General features: G+C 38.7%; 1 protein-coding gene across 1 annotated transcript in view; it reads right to left on the minus strand.

Annotated features, from left to right (window-relative positions):
• The window catches only part of CNTN5 (contactin 5), a 990860-nt gene that overhangs the window by 544291 nt on the left and 428346 nt on the right, over nucleotides 1-18223 (minus strand). Inside the window, exons 7-8 of the mRNA XM_053705588.1 lie at nucleotides 4710-4891; nucleotides 1778-1914 (exon numbers count right to left, since the gene is read on the minus strand). Coding sequence (XP_053561563.1) covers nucleotides 1778-1914; nucleotides 4710-4891 — 319 coding nt within the window. The remainder of the gene's footprint in view (nucleotides 1-1777; nucleotides 1915-4709; nucleotides 4892-18223) is intronic.

An 18223-nucleotide genomic window follows, 5' to 3' on the forward strand; every position in this document is an offset into this window, starting at 1 on the left:
AGAGCACTAACTTTGACCCCATCGAACACCTTTGGGATAAATTGGAAAACCAATTGTGATCCAGACCTTCTCATTCAACATCAGTGTTTGATCTCACAAATGCTCTTTTAGCTGAAGGGGCACAAATTCCCAAGCAGACACCAAACTTTTTTTGGAAAGCCTTCCTAGAATAGTTGCGGCTGTTATAGACACAAAGGAGTGAACAACTACAAATTAATGCCCATAGTTTTGGAGTGGGATGTCCTAAAAGTTGCTATGGGTGTGAGGGTCAGATGCCCACATACTTTTAGCGATATTGTTTATTTTTTCTGGATAAATTTGCATTTGGTTTCCTCATAAATAAAATGTAGGATTTTTTCGGTGTATCAAAAGTTTATTCATGCTTTTTAGACTTTATGTTAAAAACACAAACAACAATTAATTATAAAGCATTTTAGGCTTCAGTATAAAGTAAAGAAGTCAAACATAATTAGTTTTAATTTTTATTACAACTATATATTCTATTTATCAAAATTATCTTGGTGGTCTGAGACTATTTTGTCATGTAAATAAAATGTGATGTTTTAATGCACTCATAGTGTTTTCTGAATAGTAGGCTTATGAGCCAGGAGTAGCTTAGACTGTAGAAGACGGCTTACACATAATTTCATGAAGTTAATAGTTGGTAGTAACAAAATAATTCCTTAAATATCAATAGAGAATTTTGTTGTCTTATTCAGTTGTCATGTTAAAAATGATGATCTATAATTGTATAAATCTATAAATAATTGGTATAAATGTACATGATACATTTGGAAACTTTCTGCTTAGTATTGTATTTGATTCTTAGTATAGGGATATATGTTTTATTTTATTTCAACAGGAATACTAAACCTGTTAAAAATATATCTAGTTGGTAAAAAATAATTTTCTGACAAGCCAAATATAAGGCTACAAATGGTACCAGAATAAATAATTATAACCAACCAAATATTCCATAAAAACCTATAGCTCTCATAGTTATATCCAACTGGGAAACTTACAAACCATGAATATGGATATAAAGGAGATGTGTTTTTAACTAAATGTGAGAACAGCAAAACAGTAAAATATTGCTGTCTTTTTAATTATTATTAATAAAAGTTACATTTTATAACTCAACTTTAATCTCACACGTGTGTTACAGTGTACAGAAGCATACCTTTTCTGACATAACTCACATTCGTGTGTCTTATGTCTTTTTAGTAATAATTTACACTTTATGCTTAAGCACTGCTCCTATAGAGTACCCATGTATTAAGACATATCTCTTTTTTTGACAAGGTATCTAAGGAGAAAATAAATTCCTAAGAAATAAAGAATAATCATATTTTCTGTCTTTGTTCCTAAACTCTCTGATTTTATTTCAAACCTGATTTTTAATCTTGAATATTTTCCAAAAATAGTATTTTCTTTTATGTTGACTGTATGATATAATAGGGTTCTTTTGACTTAAACTTGAATGTTCCAACATTTGAGTGCAATAACCAAAAATTCAGATTTGCTGTTAATTATACTATATTTTACAAAATGCATAGGAGTGTCCACATCTGATCATATTATTTAATTGTGTTGAATTGGTTTTCAAACACACTCTAGCCAAATAAAAAAATTGAAAACAAAGAGCTGTGGAGGGAGAATGGCACACAGCAGGAAACAAATTGTCTGTGAAATGCAATTTTTTTATTTAAAATATGTTGATGTTTTTAGTGTGTCTTTAACAGAATTAACAACCTTTGTTGACCAGAAAACACAATACCTGTGGCATCAAGGGAAGGCCATTCTTCAGCCAACGATATATTGGTCTTGGCTTTCCAGTGGCCTTGCATTCCCAATGTAGCTGATCTCCACTGTCTAGTTGAGTGTCATTAATCTTCTCAACCCACTGTGGCTGTGCTATATAAAGAAAAGTAATTTTCTATATTTAATGAGGTTAGGAAAAAAACTTTTGAAACTATTAAAGACTTTAGAAATAATTATAAATTATTTTAGACGTGAATTGCAGTAGCTTCAATAAAATGGAATTATTCCTCTGTATATGCACTTGGTCTTGCTTTCAACTAAAACTTCTAAGTAAATAGATTAGTAGAGAAAATGTAGTAATGAAGTTTCTTAGAAAGATAATATCATGCCTTTTTAGTTTGCTGAATGTGATTAATTATTTAATTATGGGGCTTATTAGTTGTGTTATTGGAGTGACTGATTAAACAGTAGGATACATGCATCTAATCAAGTGTTCTTATAAAATACAGTATAAATAACTCATACAAAAATAGTGGAAATAGCTGGTGTAGAAAAACTTACAGGTATGAAGTCACCACCATATTTAAAGGGACTTGAACCCCACAAAAAAAATATTTAATTACTCTGAGCATACAATTTTAAATAACTTTTACGTAGGTAGGTTTCTGGAGCAATACATTGCTGGGAATAGTGCTGTCATTTAGCGCTCTTGCTAATGTATAACATTCTTGCAAAACTGCAGTTTTTCAGCAAAGGCTACTAAGAGAATGAAGCAAATTAGATCATTGAAGTCAATTAGAACTTAAGGAGCACTGGTCACTAGTAGCTAGTTTGGCTGGGAGCCACATTGCTTCATAACCACAATTAGACTAATGATAATATGAGATTATATTTAGCTGCAAAATGTTTGCTTTTATCTTAAAGGACTATTCAAGTGATTTTTTTTATTTGTGCACTTGACATTATTCACAACATTGCAACAAATCTGCATGCAAATTGCACATTTTAAAAGAAGCTAACATGCTAAGCTCATGAACAATTTTTTTAAAAAAATAACACTTAGCAGATTATTTTATTTTTACCACGTTGGGTTAGGTTGCGAGTGGAGGGCTAATTATTACTCCCACTGCGCTAGAAGTAAGTTTTTTGCACTTGTTAGATAGTGAGCGCATTCCAAGTTGAAAGTAAACATTTTTTGCAGAACCACTAACCGACAAGTGCAAAGATCCAAACTTAGGGGCCGATTTATCAAGGGCAAAATGGCCCCTGATGCCTCTATTTCCGCGCGAGCCTTCAGGACCGCAGCTCCTTAACTGGTCCGCTGCCTCTGAGGCTGCGGACATCAATCCGCCCGATCCTATATGATCAGGTTGATTGACACCCCCTGCTATGGGGCAGCATTGCACAAGCAGTTCATCAGAACTGCTTGTGCAATGTTAAATGCCAACAGAGTATCATGTTGGAAAGACATTGATAAATCGGCCCCTCAGAATATAACAACCGTGTTAACGTATAACATTCCCCTATAGACTTCAATTGAGTGCAAAAAGTGGGAAAAAACTACTCGTGTGCAAGCCTAATTGCACATATGTACACACACACAAATATATATATATATATATATATATAAAATATATATCTACATACATAAATATTTAGATATGTATATATATAAGGTATTTTTCTCCCCCACTTTTTAGTTGAGAGTTAACCAGAGATTTGAATTTGCAATATTTCGACACTTGTTAAATTCTGCATTTACTTTCAACCTGTAATACGCACGCTACTTCTGGCATGCAAAGAGCCACAATAAACCCCTTTTAACTTATGCGCAACATTTAGCGCGCCACTCGTAATCTAGCCCTACATTTTCTATTATCTGTGGCCTAAACTTCTATCACACAAACCAAGATCTTCACTATGATTTCCAGTTAGAAATACATGATCAGCCTCCGCTATATTATCCTTTACCATTGAGTACAGAAATACTTTTCGTATTCAGAGGCTACATTATACATATAGCAGCTGCTATCAAAAGAGTGACAGAGTCAAATGGTGTATACCCATGATGACTTCTACTTGATCTGTGAATTTGGGTCATCCATTATGATCCGAATGTAGAAGAAGTTAGACGCTTTGGCATTCGGCTCTTTTCGGAACCACATTTATGCTTGTGAAAGTGAAACACACTAAGATCTCTGCAAATCCAGATTGTAGTGTGTTGCACTTTCACAAGAAAAAAACTGCTCCGAAAAGAGACAAATTCTCTGAAGTGTCCGCCTTCTTCCGGATCAAAGCAAATTATCTGAAAGCACAGGCCTAATATCTATTTCATCTTCTAATATTATATATAAAGGGTATAAACACAAAACTTAAAGTCCAGCTTAAGATCCTTAAGCATTGCAGCTCCAGAGCAGGAAACTGCGGGTCACATGCAACTTCTTCTTGTGATTGGCTCACTGACAGTATCCTGCTCAGGAACTGTAATATTTGAGACTCCCAGGAAGTATTTTATCTACACGTTGAACACCTATGCAAGAGTTAAACACATAGCCATGTTTCCATTGCTGCTTTAAACTATTGGTAACAACAAGTATCTACTTTAAAGTCTATGGATATGTTTTATGTTACTACCAGTTTACTCAATTTATGATAAAATACCCAATCAGTTAATCGTTTAGATAGATGTTTATTCTTTGACAACAGGTAGTCTCATATGCTAATGTCTAACCCTTTGAAGGCAACCTCTTATCTCAGTGAATATTATTGGCTTTTTACAGCTAGACAGTGCCATTGTGCTCACTCATGTGGTGTTAATTATGACTCAGCACCGATTGGCTAAAATACAAGTCTGTTGAAAGAACTGAGATAATAAAGGCATTATCTACTGTTTTAAAAAAGAAAGATTCTGGTGTAGACTGTCCCTTTAAAACATATAATGCACTTACTGTATACTTGAAGTTGACCTCTGAATGCGTTCTTTCCGCGGTTATTCTCAGCTTTACACTCATAAGTCCCAGCATCTTCTAACTGCACATTTGGAATTTCTAAAACTGCTTGTGATTTCCTTAAACGAGCTTTACTTGGAATATAACCGCTTACTTTCCTCCATGAAATTGTAGGAACAGGGCTAAAAAAAAATTGTAAAATATATTAATATTCTGATCATTACTAAGTGCAAAGCTAGTGTTATCTTGTTGTATAAATATTTTATAGTTAAAGAACAATAAAATGCAATCATATTTTAGAGCAGTGTACAAATTAACTTTTTCAGTTAAGAAGCTAATGAATATTTGGGGATTTTAGTTTTTCACTGAGAATAACAGCTTTTTGTCTGAGAAATTGACTTTGTAAAGGCCCATTGCTTCCTGTAACTGAAGGGATCTGATGATATTACCATTAGGCACACAGTTGATCAGTGATATGTCTAATATTTTAACAAACTCTTAAATAATGATAAAAAAGATAAACATAATCAAGATGGATGGAGAGAGAGAGCAAGAAAGAGATTGATAGAAAGAAAGAAAGAAAGAAAGAGAGAGAGAGAGAGAGAGAGAGAGAGAGAGAGAAAGAGACAGAGAGATGGAGAAAGAAAGAAAGAAAGAAAGAAAAGAAAGAGAGAGAGAGAGAGAGAGAGAGAGAGAGAGAGAGAGAGAGAAAGAGAGAGAGAGAGGGAAAGAGAGCGACAGAGAAAGAGACAGACAAAGAAAGAGAGAGAGAGAAAGAAAGAGAGACAGAGAAAGAGACAGACACAGAGAGAGAGAAAGAAAGAGAGACAGAGAAAGAGACAGACACAGAGAGAGAGAAAGAAAGAGACAGAGAAAGACAGAGACAGACAGAGAGAAAGATATATATATATATATATATATATATATATATATATATATATATAGAGAGAGAGAGAGAGAGAGAGAGGGAAAGAAAGAGAGAGACAGAGAAAGAGACAGAGACACAGAGAGAGAGAGAAAGAGAGAGAGAGACAGAGAGAGAAGGAGAGAAAAGAAAGAAAGAAAGAAAGAAAGAAAGAAAGAGAGAGAGAAGGAAAGAAAAAGAAAGGGAATATGTATACACATGTGCACTGTTAACTATTGTGCCTGGGGACAGACCTGGGCAGGGTCACCATCAGAGGGTTAAAGGAATAACAGTTTTCAGGGCCCGGGCCCCAAATTTGCACTAATTTGTGCATACAGCACTGTTAGCAAGCACGTGCACAGCTAACTTTCAAAGAATACACAGCACATTGCTGAAGATCAAATGGATGCATATAGTGTGCCGGCCCCAGGCTACTCCCAGTCACTGACTGCCCCTGTTTTTCTCTTTACAGGCGCTCACTGTGTCTGGTTTACATCTTGGAAACAACTTCGGCTCCTGAGAAAGTTTAAAGGGACATGAAACCCACATTTTTTCTTTCATGATTTAGAAAGAGAATGCAATTTTAAACATCTTTCTAATTTACTTCTATTATGTAATTTGTTTTATTCTCTTGATATTCTAGATATGCTCAGTAGCTGCTGATTGGTTGCTGCACATAGATGCCTTGTGTGATTGGCTCACTCATGTGCATTGCTTTTTCTTCAAATAAGGATATCTAAAAAATTAAGCAAAATAAATAATAGAAGTAAATAGTAAAGATGTTTAAATTGGTATGTTCTATCTGAAGCATGAAAGAAAGATTTTGGGAAAGGTAAATTCAGATTTGCCTTTTACTGGGTGTTTTTTTTTAAATATATGATGCAGCCTTTAGTGGCAATAATAAAAGTGGTGGAAAATGTCTAAAAATAATTTAATTATAATTTGTTCCTCACACTCTTTAGACACGGTACAATTAAAAAATGTTTTTATATTTTTTATAACTTTTTGTTTATTGTATGGAATCATTCTTTTATCACAGAGCATTTATTTTAAAAGTCAGTAATCTTGCATTTTTCTGTTTTATTTTTATATTTTATTGGTTTAATTATGTTGGTCAAAGTGCACCATTCACCTGCTGGTGCCTTATTGCTTTAGATAGAAAATATAGTGTTAAAAAGCAACAAAAATGGTATAAAGTGAACAATTTGTCACATTGGGCACAACTTGAAACTGATATGTTGGACATGGGGGCATATTTATCAAGCTCCGAATGGAGCTTGATGCCCCGTGTTTCTGGCGAGCCGGCTGGAAACAGCAGTTATGAAGCAGCGGACAGACATCGCCGGAAATCAACACGATCGAGTACGATCGGGTTGATTGACACCCCCTGCTGGCAGCCTATTGTCCGCGAGTATGCAGGGGGCGGCGTTGCACCAGCAGCTCTTGCGCGCTGCTGGTGCAATGCTGAATACGGCGAGCGTATTGCTCGCCGTATTCAGCGAGGTCTGTCGGACCTGATCCGCACTGTCGGATCAGGTCCGACAGACCTTGATAATTATGGGCCATAGAGTAGATTCATAGAATCCTTTGGACACCAAAACAACACATACCACAGGGGAAAAAATGTATGTCAATTTTGCATACCATGTTCATTTGGGACACACTAACTAACAAATACCCACTAATTAGTGAGAGGTCTAAGGTAACACCCTTAGTGACACTTCACACTTCAATCACAGAACAGGTACAAAAAAAATGGACGAACAAGGTACTATACAGAATCACAGACGTATTAAGGGATAATAGAATTATCACACACGCACAATATAAGGAGTTAGGGGAACGAGAACAAAACTCATGGTACCACTATTTACAGCTGAAATCAAGGGCTCAAGAAATACTAGGAGCTAAAGCACCTTCAGCAAATACACAGTTTGAACTACTATGCTTGTCTAAATCCCCTGTGAAAGGCTTGATATCAACAATATATACAATAGTAATATACATACAGACGGTAAAACATCAGTAATGCTTAGATAGGAGAGAGAATTAGGCAAAACTTGTGACAAAGAAGATTGGGTAGAAAACTTTTACAGAGGCTCCTCTTTCACAGCAAACGCGTCACTAAAAGATAGGCTGACCATATTGCCGCTTTAAAAAGGGACACATATGAAAAATACATATGTCAGGGCTGTTTTCAGGGCTGTTTAAAGAAATGTTTTGTATAAGAACCCTGACATATGTATTTTTCATATGTGTTCCTTCTTAAAGCGGCAATATGGTCAGCCTACTAAAAGAGAACTTCTTGAAAGTAGTATTCGGTTGGTACTATTACCCTACTAGATTCTGCAAGTCAGACGAACCTTGAATCAGACTATGCTATAGAGGATGTGGAGAAATAGGATCTTACAGACATATGTGAGATTGCCCTATGGTTCAAGAAGTATGGTCACATATATCTGAGTTGTTAAGTGCAGTTTTTGATAAAAAAAAATATTTCACTTACTCCGGAACAGGCACAACTTAATTTTCCAGAACCGGGCGTGTTATAGAAATACTCTAAATTAGTTAATATGATATGTACTATTACTAGAATAGGAATTGCAAGATACTAGAGGAAATAACCACCAGACCTGAATTACATACTGAAACAGATTGAGAGGCCAATTTATTAAAGGTCTTGCGGACCTGATCCGACAGTGCGGATCAGGTCCGCAAGACCTCGCTGAATGCGGAGAGCAATACGCTCTCCGTATTCAGCATTGCACCAGCATCTCTTGTGAGCTGCTGGTGCAACGCTGCCCCCTGAAGACTCGTGGCCAATCGGGTGTCAATCAACCCGATCGTATTCGATCGGGTTGAATTCCGGCGATTCCTGTCCGCCTCATCAGAGCAGGCGGACTGGGTTATGGAGCAGCGGTCTTTAGACCGCTGCTTCATAACTGCTGTTTCTGGCGAGTCTTCAAACACGGCCCTTCAAGCTCCATTTGGAGCTTGATAAATGGGCATCACAGTATCATTATCCTATGAATAGTACCACTGCAGCTATTTTAAATTCAAAAGACTAATTTCTGGACCAATGGGAACCATACATTATGTATTATGAAGCTAGACAGCAGACACATGTTTAAACTGTTGGGACCAGGGTGTAAAGAAATATACTCAGGTATAATTTAGATTGATTGTTGACACCACTACTGTTTATGAAACTATGGTTAATCTTGATACCCTGCACTCAATTATATTAGGTAACCTTAAACTATATGGAGCCTTGTTTACTTTACTTTATTTTACTTTATATTACTATATTCCATCTCAGGTCATATTGTCTGTAATTGTCATTGGTAATAATCCCAATGAGACATTGTTTGATAATAAACCGATTGTATTAAATGAAAATATGTAGAAAAACAATAAAAACATTTTAACAAAAAAAAAGTCCTTGTAATACTGTATCCAAACACATAAACTCTCTCAAGAGAATAGATTCCAGTGCTTTATAAGTAAGTGTCTGACAATGTGATGTCCTTTACCGAAATCACTCAATATAAGGTAATAGTAATATTGAACAAATTAAATACTACCTGTTGTATAGTTTCAATGCTATCTCTCAGCATTTGTACATTGCATTTAAGCATTTCCCCCTTATCGCATTAGGGGCCAGCAATGGTTGTTTTTTTAACCTTCATGGCTCAGAGAAAAAGTTTTATATTTGGTCTAATGATATATAAATATAAACTTCTATTTAAACCAGTATCACCTGTGCAATTGTTTAGCACAACAAGTACAAAAAGTCTATATAATTAATTAATTAGCATTGTGAGGACAGTGATGAGCCAATCACACAGCACTGGAGGTAGTGTAAGTGGCCAGTGGAGAAATCCCTAGAGGGACTCACTGTGGCCCAGAGCCCTAGGGCCCTAGGGTGTCTATTTCTATTCTAAAACTACCGCCCTACAAAAGAAAATCATTTTGAAATGTCCCTAATACATGTGTCTACTCAGGTGCTGGTTTCCAGTTTATTAACAGTATTGTGTGTTGTTTTTTTTAAATATCTTTGCCATGTGAAAAATGTTAGATCTCAATTCGATAGTGCCCTGTCTGTATGTGTGAGTGTATCTCTGTGTGTGTGTGTGTGTGTGTGTGTGTGAGGGTGTCTACGTGTGCGTGAGAGTGTGTGTGGGAGTTTGTCTACATTTGTGAGTGTCTGTGTGTGTGTGAAAGTGTGTATATGTGTGTGAGAGTGTCTTTGTATATGAGAGTGTATGCATGTGTGTGTGAGAGTGTATCTGTGTGTCTGAGTGTGTCTATGTGTGTGAGAGTGTCTGTGTGTGTGAGAGTGTGTCTACGTGTGTAAGAGTGTCTGTGTGTATGAGAGTGTATGTGTGTGTGTGAGAGAGAGAGAGAGTGTGTGTGTGTGAGTGTGTCTACGTGTGTGAAAGTGTCTGTGTGTGAGAGTGTATCTGTGTGTGTGAGAGTGTCTGTGTGTGTGAGAGTGTGTCTACGTGTGTGAGAGTGTCTGTGTGTGTGAGAGTGTCTGTGTGTGTGAGAGTCTCTACGTGTGTGAGAGTGGGTCTACGTGTGTGAGAATGTCTGTGTGTGAGAGTATATCTGTGTGTGTGAGTGTGTCTACGTGTGTGAGAGTGTCTGTGTGTGTGAGAGTGTATCTGTGTGTGTCTACATGTGTGAGAGTGTCTGTGTGTGTGAGAGTGTATCTATGTGTGTGTGAGTGTGTCTACGTGTGTGAGAGTGTCTGTGTGTGCGATAGTGTATCTGTGTGTGTGTGTGTCTACGTGTGTGAGAGTGTCTGTGTGTGTGAGAGTGAGTTTGTGTGTGTGTAATTTTGTCTGCATGTGTGTGTCTCCATTTGTATCTCTGTGTTTGTGTGTGCGGAGGGCCCCAATCAATGGCTTAGTAAGGGGCCCCAAAATTTCTGGTGGCAGACCTGGGGAATCCATTTTGAGTGTCCCCAGACCTGAAATACAGGAGCATAAGATCCTGTTGCCTTGTAGCCTGCGGCTGCACTCTATCACCTTTGCAGCCCAGATCCCTGGGACGAACTCAAAGCTGTGACTGGCCTTGCATTGGGGCCATGGGGCCGATTTATCAAGCCCCGTATTCAGCCGTATGCAGCTGTTTCCGCGCAAGCCTTCCGGCTTGCCGGAAACAGGAGTTAAGAAGCAGACCGCTGTTCCTTAACTCGTCCTCCACCTCTGAGGCAGCGGACATCAATCATCCCAATCGTATACGATCTGGTTGATTGACACCCACTGCTAGCGGCCGATTGGCCGCAATTGTGCTGGGGGCGGAATTGCACAAGCATTTCACTAGCAATGCTTGTGCAATGATAAATGCCAACATGATGATAATTCCCCCAATGATTATAATGATAAATGCCAGCAATGATCATGTCCGCACGCACAATGGTAAATCGGTCCCCATGTGTCAAGTATCTCTGGGGGTCCCAGTGACGAGATGACCAGAAAGTCTGACACGGCTTTGTGCGCTGAGCTGGTTGCACAGGTAAGCAGTTCTGCAGGCTACTGTTGTATTTAAAATATATTTTCAATTAGTAATGTTGATTTCTTGGTTTAATGTGGGTGTGTGCGTGTACTGTATGTATTTGAGTATGTTTGTGTGTGTATACATGTATGTATATGTTTGTGTATGAATGTGTATCCGTATGTGTGTGCACCCTGACAATTTTATAAGTGAATTGTGATATAACTGGTAATATGTAGAAATGCCAATATATTATTGCTTCCATCTAAATGTTATGTTGAAGTTTGACATTTAGGTATTTTATAAACAGCTCTAGATTTAGAAGCCAATAAGTGAAAAATACAATTGTTAGAATGTATCCAGCACTTCTAAATTGTCATTGCATAGTTGTGAGTTATCTTTACATATCTCGTAAAAAATGTAATAAACTTTCTGGCCAAAGGCTTTATTTAGTGTGAAGGCCACAGAAAAACTTTGCTGATTCAGGTTCTGGGAAATCAATACTGCATAGATAGACACAAGATGATATTTTAAGTGAAATACATTAACTTTTACATTTAAGTTTTATGGTGAAGATAGTTTTCTGGGATAATATAAGCTATTTAACATATTTTCTACAACTTAGTTAAAGGGACACTGTACTGCAAAATGTTTTTTGTTTGCAATACCTTGTTTTACCTGCTGCAGAGCATTAAATGTATTGAATGATGTTCTTGGTTTAGTCCATCAATTAATATGGCTGGTTTTGTTCATTATAGGTTGTGGCAGACACTGCACTAATTGGATACAATGCAAGTCAATAGATAATAAATACAAAGTCATGTGATCAGGGGGCTTTGAGAAAAGGCTTAGATACAAGGTAATCACAGGGGTAAAAAGTGTATTAATAGGGGGCGGAGCCTGGCTGTGCCTGAGAATGGCCGTGTTTTTGTAGTGCTCCTGATCCAAAGGCCGACCAAATGCCTGCAAAGTTAATCTTAAGACCTACAATTTAAAAATTATTGAGCCTATGAACCGAGGAGATAAGCCAGAATACCCAACGGACTGCAAAAGTAATCATTCATGTACTTAACCTTGCTTTATTAAAGTGGGCCGCAATCTATCTAAAGACTATCGCACTGCACGCATACAGAAGTGGATGGGAGACGTCTTGCGGCCTAGTGCTTGCATTACATTAGGAACAGGTAACTGTGAGACTGTTGGTGGGCTGGTACCTGCTGTTACAAGCTCAGTCAGTCTCTGTCTCAGTCAGGAGACAATACCGGTGTGCCAAAAATTTGTTGTGACGCAGCAACTTAATAACGTTAGAGCTCCTAGTTACTCCTCACTGCATCAGCACGTTACATAGATTTAGCCCTGAGGTAGTATTGCATCTATAGGCTTCTAAGACTTTTACTCGTCAATATACTTGCAAAAACCTGTATATATTCCCTTCTTTCACTCAGATTACAGCTCACATAATGATCAAAGTGAAGTTAGGAGCAACTATCCTTAGGGGTTAATACGGTCGTTAATAGTATTCACTACAGCAAACAAAGCTTTATCTGAGTTATAGACAACTACACCCTGGAAAGTGTGTAGCTATGGCACAGAAAAAACAGGGAGGCTCAGACAAGGGGACAAAAACAAGGAATATGAATTATTACATCAAAAACACAGATACACAAATAAATGAAGATGACCAAGCGCAAGTGTCCCACAGGGAGGATGTTTCTGCCCCGCCCATTCCTGTTCCATCACAATATGTCACAAAAGAGGACTTGAGGTGTCTCTCATCTAAGGAAAACATAAAGGAGATCGCTGCAGACATCAAAAATCTGTTTAGTGAACTGAAACATGATGTCACTGAATTATCACGAGTCACAACCGTTGAAACTTCGCATAACACGTTGCAAGAGCAGCTAAAAAAAATACTTCCCAAACACAGAAAAATACAAATGTTATCCAAGGCCTCTTGGAGAGGATAGAAGACTTGGACAACCGCAGTCGGCGGAACAACTTGAGAATAAGGGGTATTCCAGAATCAATTAATCCAACTGCCCTGCAGGGATACTTGCAGGACCTCTTCAGAACGATTAAGGGTACCCCGCTAGCACCTGAGATGGTCACATGGCGCTACACCCCAAACCTTCTCCAAAAGCTCCTCCGTGGGATGTTATCCTCAAATTGTTAAATTACAGAGGTAAAGAGGAAATACTTTGATGCAGCAGAAATAAACATCCAGTTCAGCATGCAGGGATCTCCATACAAATTTTCTCAGACTTGTGCCCCGCCACTCTGCAGAAGCACAGGGAACTCCGCTTTTTAGCATCTGTTCTGCAAGACAACATGATCCTTTATAGATGGGGATTTCCCACCTGCCTGGTGTCTACCAATGGAGACAAGACAGCAATATACCGGTCGCTGTCAGATTTGGAAATGTTTTGCTCAACGCTGGGTTTTGCGGCACCACACCATTGGGCCAAACACACCTCTGAATGCAGATGAGAACTGTGACCAGTCCTGAGCTAATAGGTTAGAAATCCTAAGAGGCCCCTCTGGGTTCATAGGATGGGAGAGGGACTTGACTTTACAAATAAAAATGCTTAATAGAAAGATCGCATAATTTATGGTCTTAAATTGATACCTTCTTAATGTTATGTTTCTGTGCCAATTAATGTAAGCATACAAAATAATCACGCGATCATACAATAAGTTATTGGACCATACCCACCCTGCCAGAGGACTCTGGACTAAATTCTGACACTATACATCTAAGTGTGATGGAGATATTAAAAGTCTGTTTCAAATACATTATCAGTGTAAGAAATCTCATCTATATAGATATTGTCTTACTTTTGCTATGTCATGATATGTGGATTGGGATGGGAAGGTTTGGATGTTTCCATAGGTAATCCCTTTGTGATCACACATATTCTCCTCGGTTCTAATTTGTGGTTCTATTTGTTTATCCACAATGTAATAATTAATGTTATTAAATTGAGTTAATGTTATAATGTTATGTTGAAATGCAATGTTTGGTCTTGAACATATATTTTCTCAACAGGTCGGCCATAGGCATATTCCCTTAAGCAAAGCCTTTAAAGGGGCGAGCTGGTATACTATAGACCTGGTGATATTGCTGTAGCTGATATATAGTAATTTACACTTACTTACAATTTTACTTTGTCTGCACTGGAGGACTTGAAGCTCCCTATTACCAGAGTAGTCAATAAATACCTCTGTGTCCTGTTTTTTCCCGGGGTACTCATCTTACTTGCTTTCCTAACTTTTCTCGCTTTCTATAACTTACCTCATCCCCTCCCCCCTTCTTCTTTTTTTTTTTCTTTCCAGTCACAATGACTCCTCAACGGAGTAAACCGAAAATCCACCCCCTAAAGTTTTTGACGATTAATGTAAAAGGTCGGAATAGCCCGGGTAAATGGTCTATATTCACCAGGGAATTGCATAAATTACAGGGTGATATTGTTTTCATACAGGAATCACATTTTGTCAAACAAAAAGAGCCTAAATGGGACAACCATAGATATCCGACAGCCTTTTTTTCATCAGGCCCTTGTAAACAAAATGGAGTAGGCATTTTGATACATCATAAGATACCTTTTCAAATACAAGATATTGTGAGAGACAGGGAAGGGAGATATATCATAGTGGTGGGCCTCCTCCATGGTATTCAGATAACTTTGATTAATATATACGCTCCAAATGTGGCGCAGCATACATTTTTCAGGGCTCTCTCGTGCAAATTGTTTGAGCACTCCAAGGGAGTTACGGTTTTGGGAGGGGACTTCAATGCGCCACTTAATCCAAAACAAGATACCTCTAATGGCCTTTCCATTGTGCCACATTATATATTGAAACATATCAATTCGATACTAAAGAGTCACTTGCTGCACGACATCTGGCGCACATTACATCCTATAGAAGCAGAGTATAAATTTTATTCCAACCCACATAGGAAGTACTCCCGTATAGATTTCTTCTTCACTGACTCACAAGGGATAGAGTATGTTCGGCGCAGTGACATAGCGCCAATCACATGGTCGGACCATGCTCCGGTCTCATTTGAGATGCTATGGCCCGAAACGCCCGCAACCTCTTTTACCTGGAGACTAGATGACACTCTCTTGGGGAGCCCTGGAGTTGTTGAAGACATCCCCTCTCACATGACAGATTACTTCACACATTCTGAATGGGGGGGGGGGGTGCCGCTCACCCTGCTCTCCACAGATGCTGAGAAAGCATTTGACAGGGTGAGCTGGCAGTTCCTTAGATGTACATTAGAAAAAATGGGTTTCGGGAAGCATTTTCTCAGGACAGTCTTCTGCCTTTATTCCGCACCAAATGCGCGAATCAGGGTGAATGGTATACTCTCTGACCTTTTGTCCATTACTAATGGAACCAGGCAGGGGTGTCCTTTGTTGCCCCTGCTATTTGCCATTTTGGTGGAGGCTCTGGCATGTAACATTCGAGATAACCACCAAGTCAGAGGGTACTTACTAAGAAACAGAGAGTACAAAATAACAATAAATGCAGACGACCTGCTATTTGATAGACCTGGGGACTTCAATCCCGGCCCTGTTGCAAGAATTTGCTAGATATGGAGAGGTCTCCAATTTTCTTCTCAACGCATCCGAATCAGAAGTTTTAGGGGTCAACTTGGACCCGTCCGTCAAAAAATGGTTAACGGTTCACAGCCCGTTCCAGATAAATGATAAATACTTTAAATATCTGGGAATCAACCTGACAACTTCCATGACTGATTTATTGGAGGCCAATTATATGGCACTCAGACGTGCAGTTGCAGTTGACCTATCGTCATGGAAACATAAAACTATTTCTTGGTTGGGGAGAATAAGCGTGGTCAAAATGAACGTGCTCCCCAGATTATTATATTTGTTCCAAACATTACCTATTCCGCTCCCCCGCGCTTTCCTTGTGGCATTTCAGAGATTAGTAGAGGAATATATATGGTTGGGTGTAAGGCCCAGAATCAACAATGATTCTCCCGAGAGATGCGGGAGGCTTGGGCCTACCGGACCAAAGCTTGTACAGAAGAGCTGTGATATTACAGAGAGTGGTTGCATGGTGTCAGGGAAACCCGCAGAAAGACTGGATTGGAGTTGACAGAGATATTCTACAGGTGTTGGAACTGGTGCCTCTCCTGTGGATTAGTGATCAGCATAGACCACCTCATGTACATGACTTTCCCTTCCAGAGGAATTATTTAACATATGGGATAGTACAATCCAAGTGAAACCCCATATATTCGCTCCGTACTCCCCCTTGACACCGATATATGGGAACCCGGATTTGCCTCTGCAGGCCAAATTGTCCTTAGATCAAACTAAACCTTTTCCTAACCGGGTAGCTACTTTTGTGACGATAGGGAGACTGAAGACAAGAGAAGAGGTCCTGACGGACCACCCTGACTTACCTGTACCATGGCTCGTTTATTTACAAATAGGGCATTATATTAACACTCACAAATACAGATCACAACTAGTGAGAGACCCTACACCATTTGAAACACTATGTACAAAGCAAACAGCATCCAAACACCTGGTTTCATCCCTTTACACCCTACTTCTACACCCAGTTGACAGTCCCCTCCCAAATTACACCAGAATGTGGCACAAAGAATTGGGATTTGAGCTCATGAGAGAGGAATGGCAACGGATTTTCCGGGCCGCTAAGACCCTGTCAGTCTCAGCGCGAATGCAGGAGTCCCACTATAAATTGCTGAGCTGATGGTATCTCATACCATCCAGGCTTAAAACAATTTATCCTAGAGTCTCTGATAAATGCTGGAGAGGGTGCGGAGAGACAGGCAAAATATTACATATTTGGTGGGACTGCTCGCTGCTAGAGAGTTTTTGGACCTCAGTTGGGGGGGAAATTCAGAGAATATTAGAGTTAGAGATCTCAAAGACACCTGAGACCCTGCTATTTCATTTTTCTGACAGAATACAGAACCCTTTGAAAAAGACCCTTCTAATGTTAATGTTAACAGGGGCAAAAAACCTGATTCCACTCCGCTGGAAAACGAATCAGATCCCCACACTAGAGGATTGGAGACAAAACGTACAAAATGTCCTGCTCCTTGAAAAATATCACTATGTAAAGACCTTAAAATTGGAGGTCTATGAGATGATGCTGCATATGTGGGAGGGGACCCGCCCTAAAGGTTGAGGGGACCCTCCCTGAGAGTAGAGAGGTGGGCACATGGCATTTGTGTACTCGGTAGATGTTTTCCCCCTTCCTTCCTTCCTTCCTTCCTTTTTTTTTTTTTTTTTTTTTTTTTTTTTTTTCTTCCCCCCCCCTCGTTTCCCCCCAAGGTTATGTATTCTCTGGAGGAGTGTGGACATTGTTGTCTAATTGCTTGGCAGTTCACTAGGGCATGTTAATATTCCTTGTATTATTGCTATAGACCTGATGTGATACTGAGTATTAATGTTAATGATATACCATGTCCTCAGTAGGGGTCATGGAGTATGATTTAGGAAAAAGGTAGAAAATGTAAAGGTAGAGCTAAATGAGTATTGTATGCTTTGTGGTCAGTGCTATTGAAGATGCTCATCTGTCACTCTCTAATATAGTCATCTAGACCCAATTGTCTGTGGGTCTCTTAACATACTATATGCCTGTTTTATTGTATATTATATATACAATATATAATATTGTACCACTGTCTGAAAAAGCTTGATAATTCTGTTTATTTTCTCAATAAAGCTCTTTTAAAAAAAAAAAAAAAAAAGTGTATTAATATAACTGTGTTGGTTATGCAAAACTGGGGAATGGAGCTCAGGTATTCTCAGCCTGTGACAGAAGCTGTGCACACTCACAGATCAGTAATATCAGACATCTCAACTCTCCCTGAAGTTCAGGGAGTCTCCCTGATTATAATAGCGGCTCCCTGATGCCAGCAAATGGAATGCAATCTCCCTGAAACTCCAAGTACCATGATCCAATGTGGCCCAAATTCGGAAAAGTGTTTCTTTAAGGAATTCCTTTAGTTGCTGGGACGTTAAAGAACCCTCAAATCATGCATCAGTAACCAAAAAGCCCCCACTGATTTTAATAAAATAAAAACACAAATACTACCTTA

This window comes from Bombina bombina, chromosome 3, assembly GCF_027579735.1.
Source record: "Bombina bombina isolate aBomBom1 chromosome 3, aBomBom1.pri, whole genome shotgun sequence".
Lineage (NCBI taxonomy): Eukaryota > Metazoa > Chordata > Amphibia > Anura > Bombinatoridae > Bombina > Bombina bombina.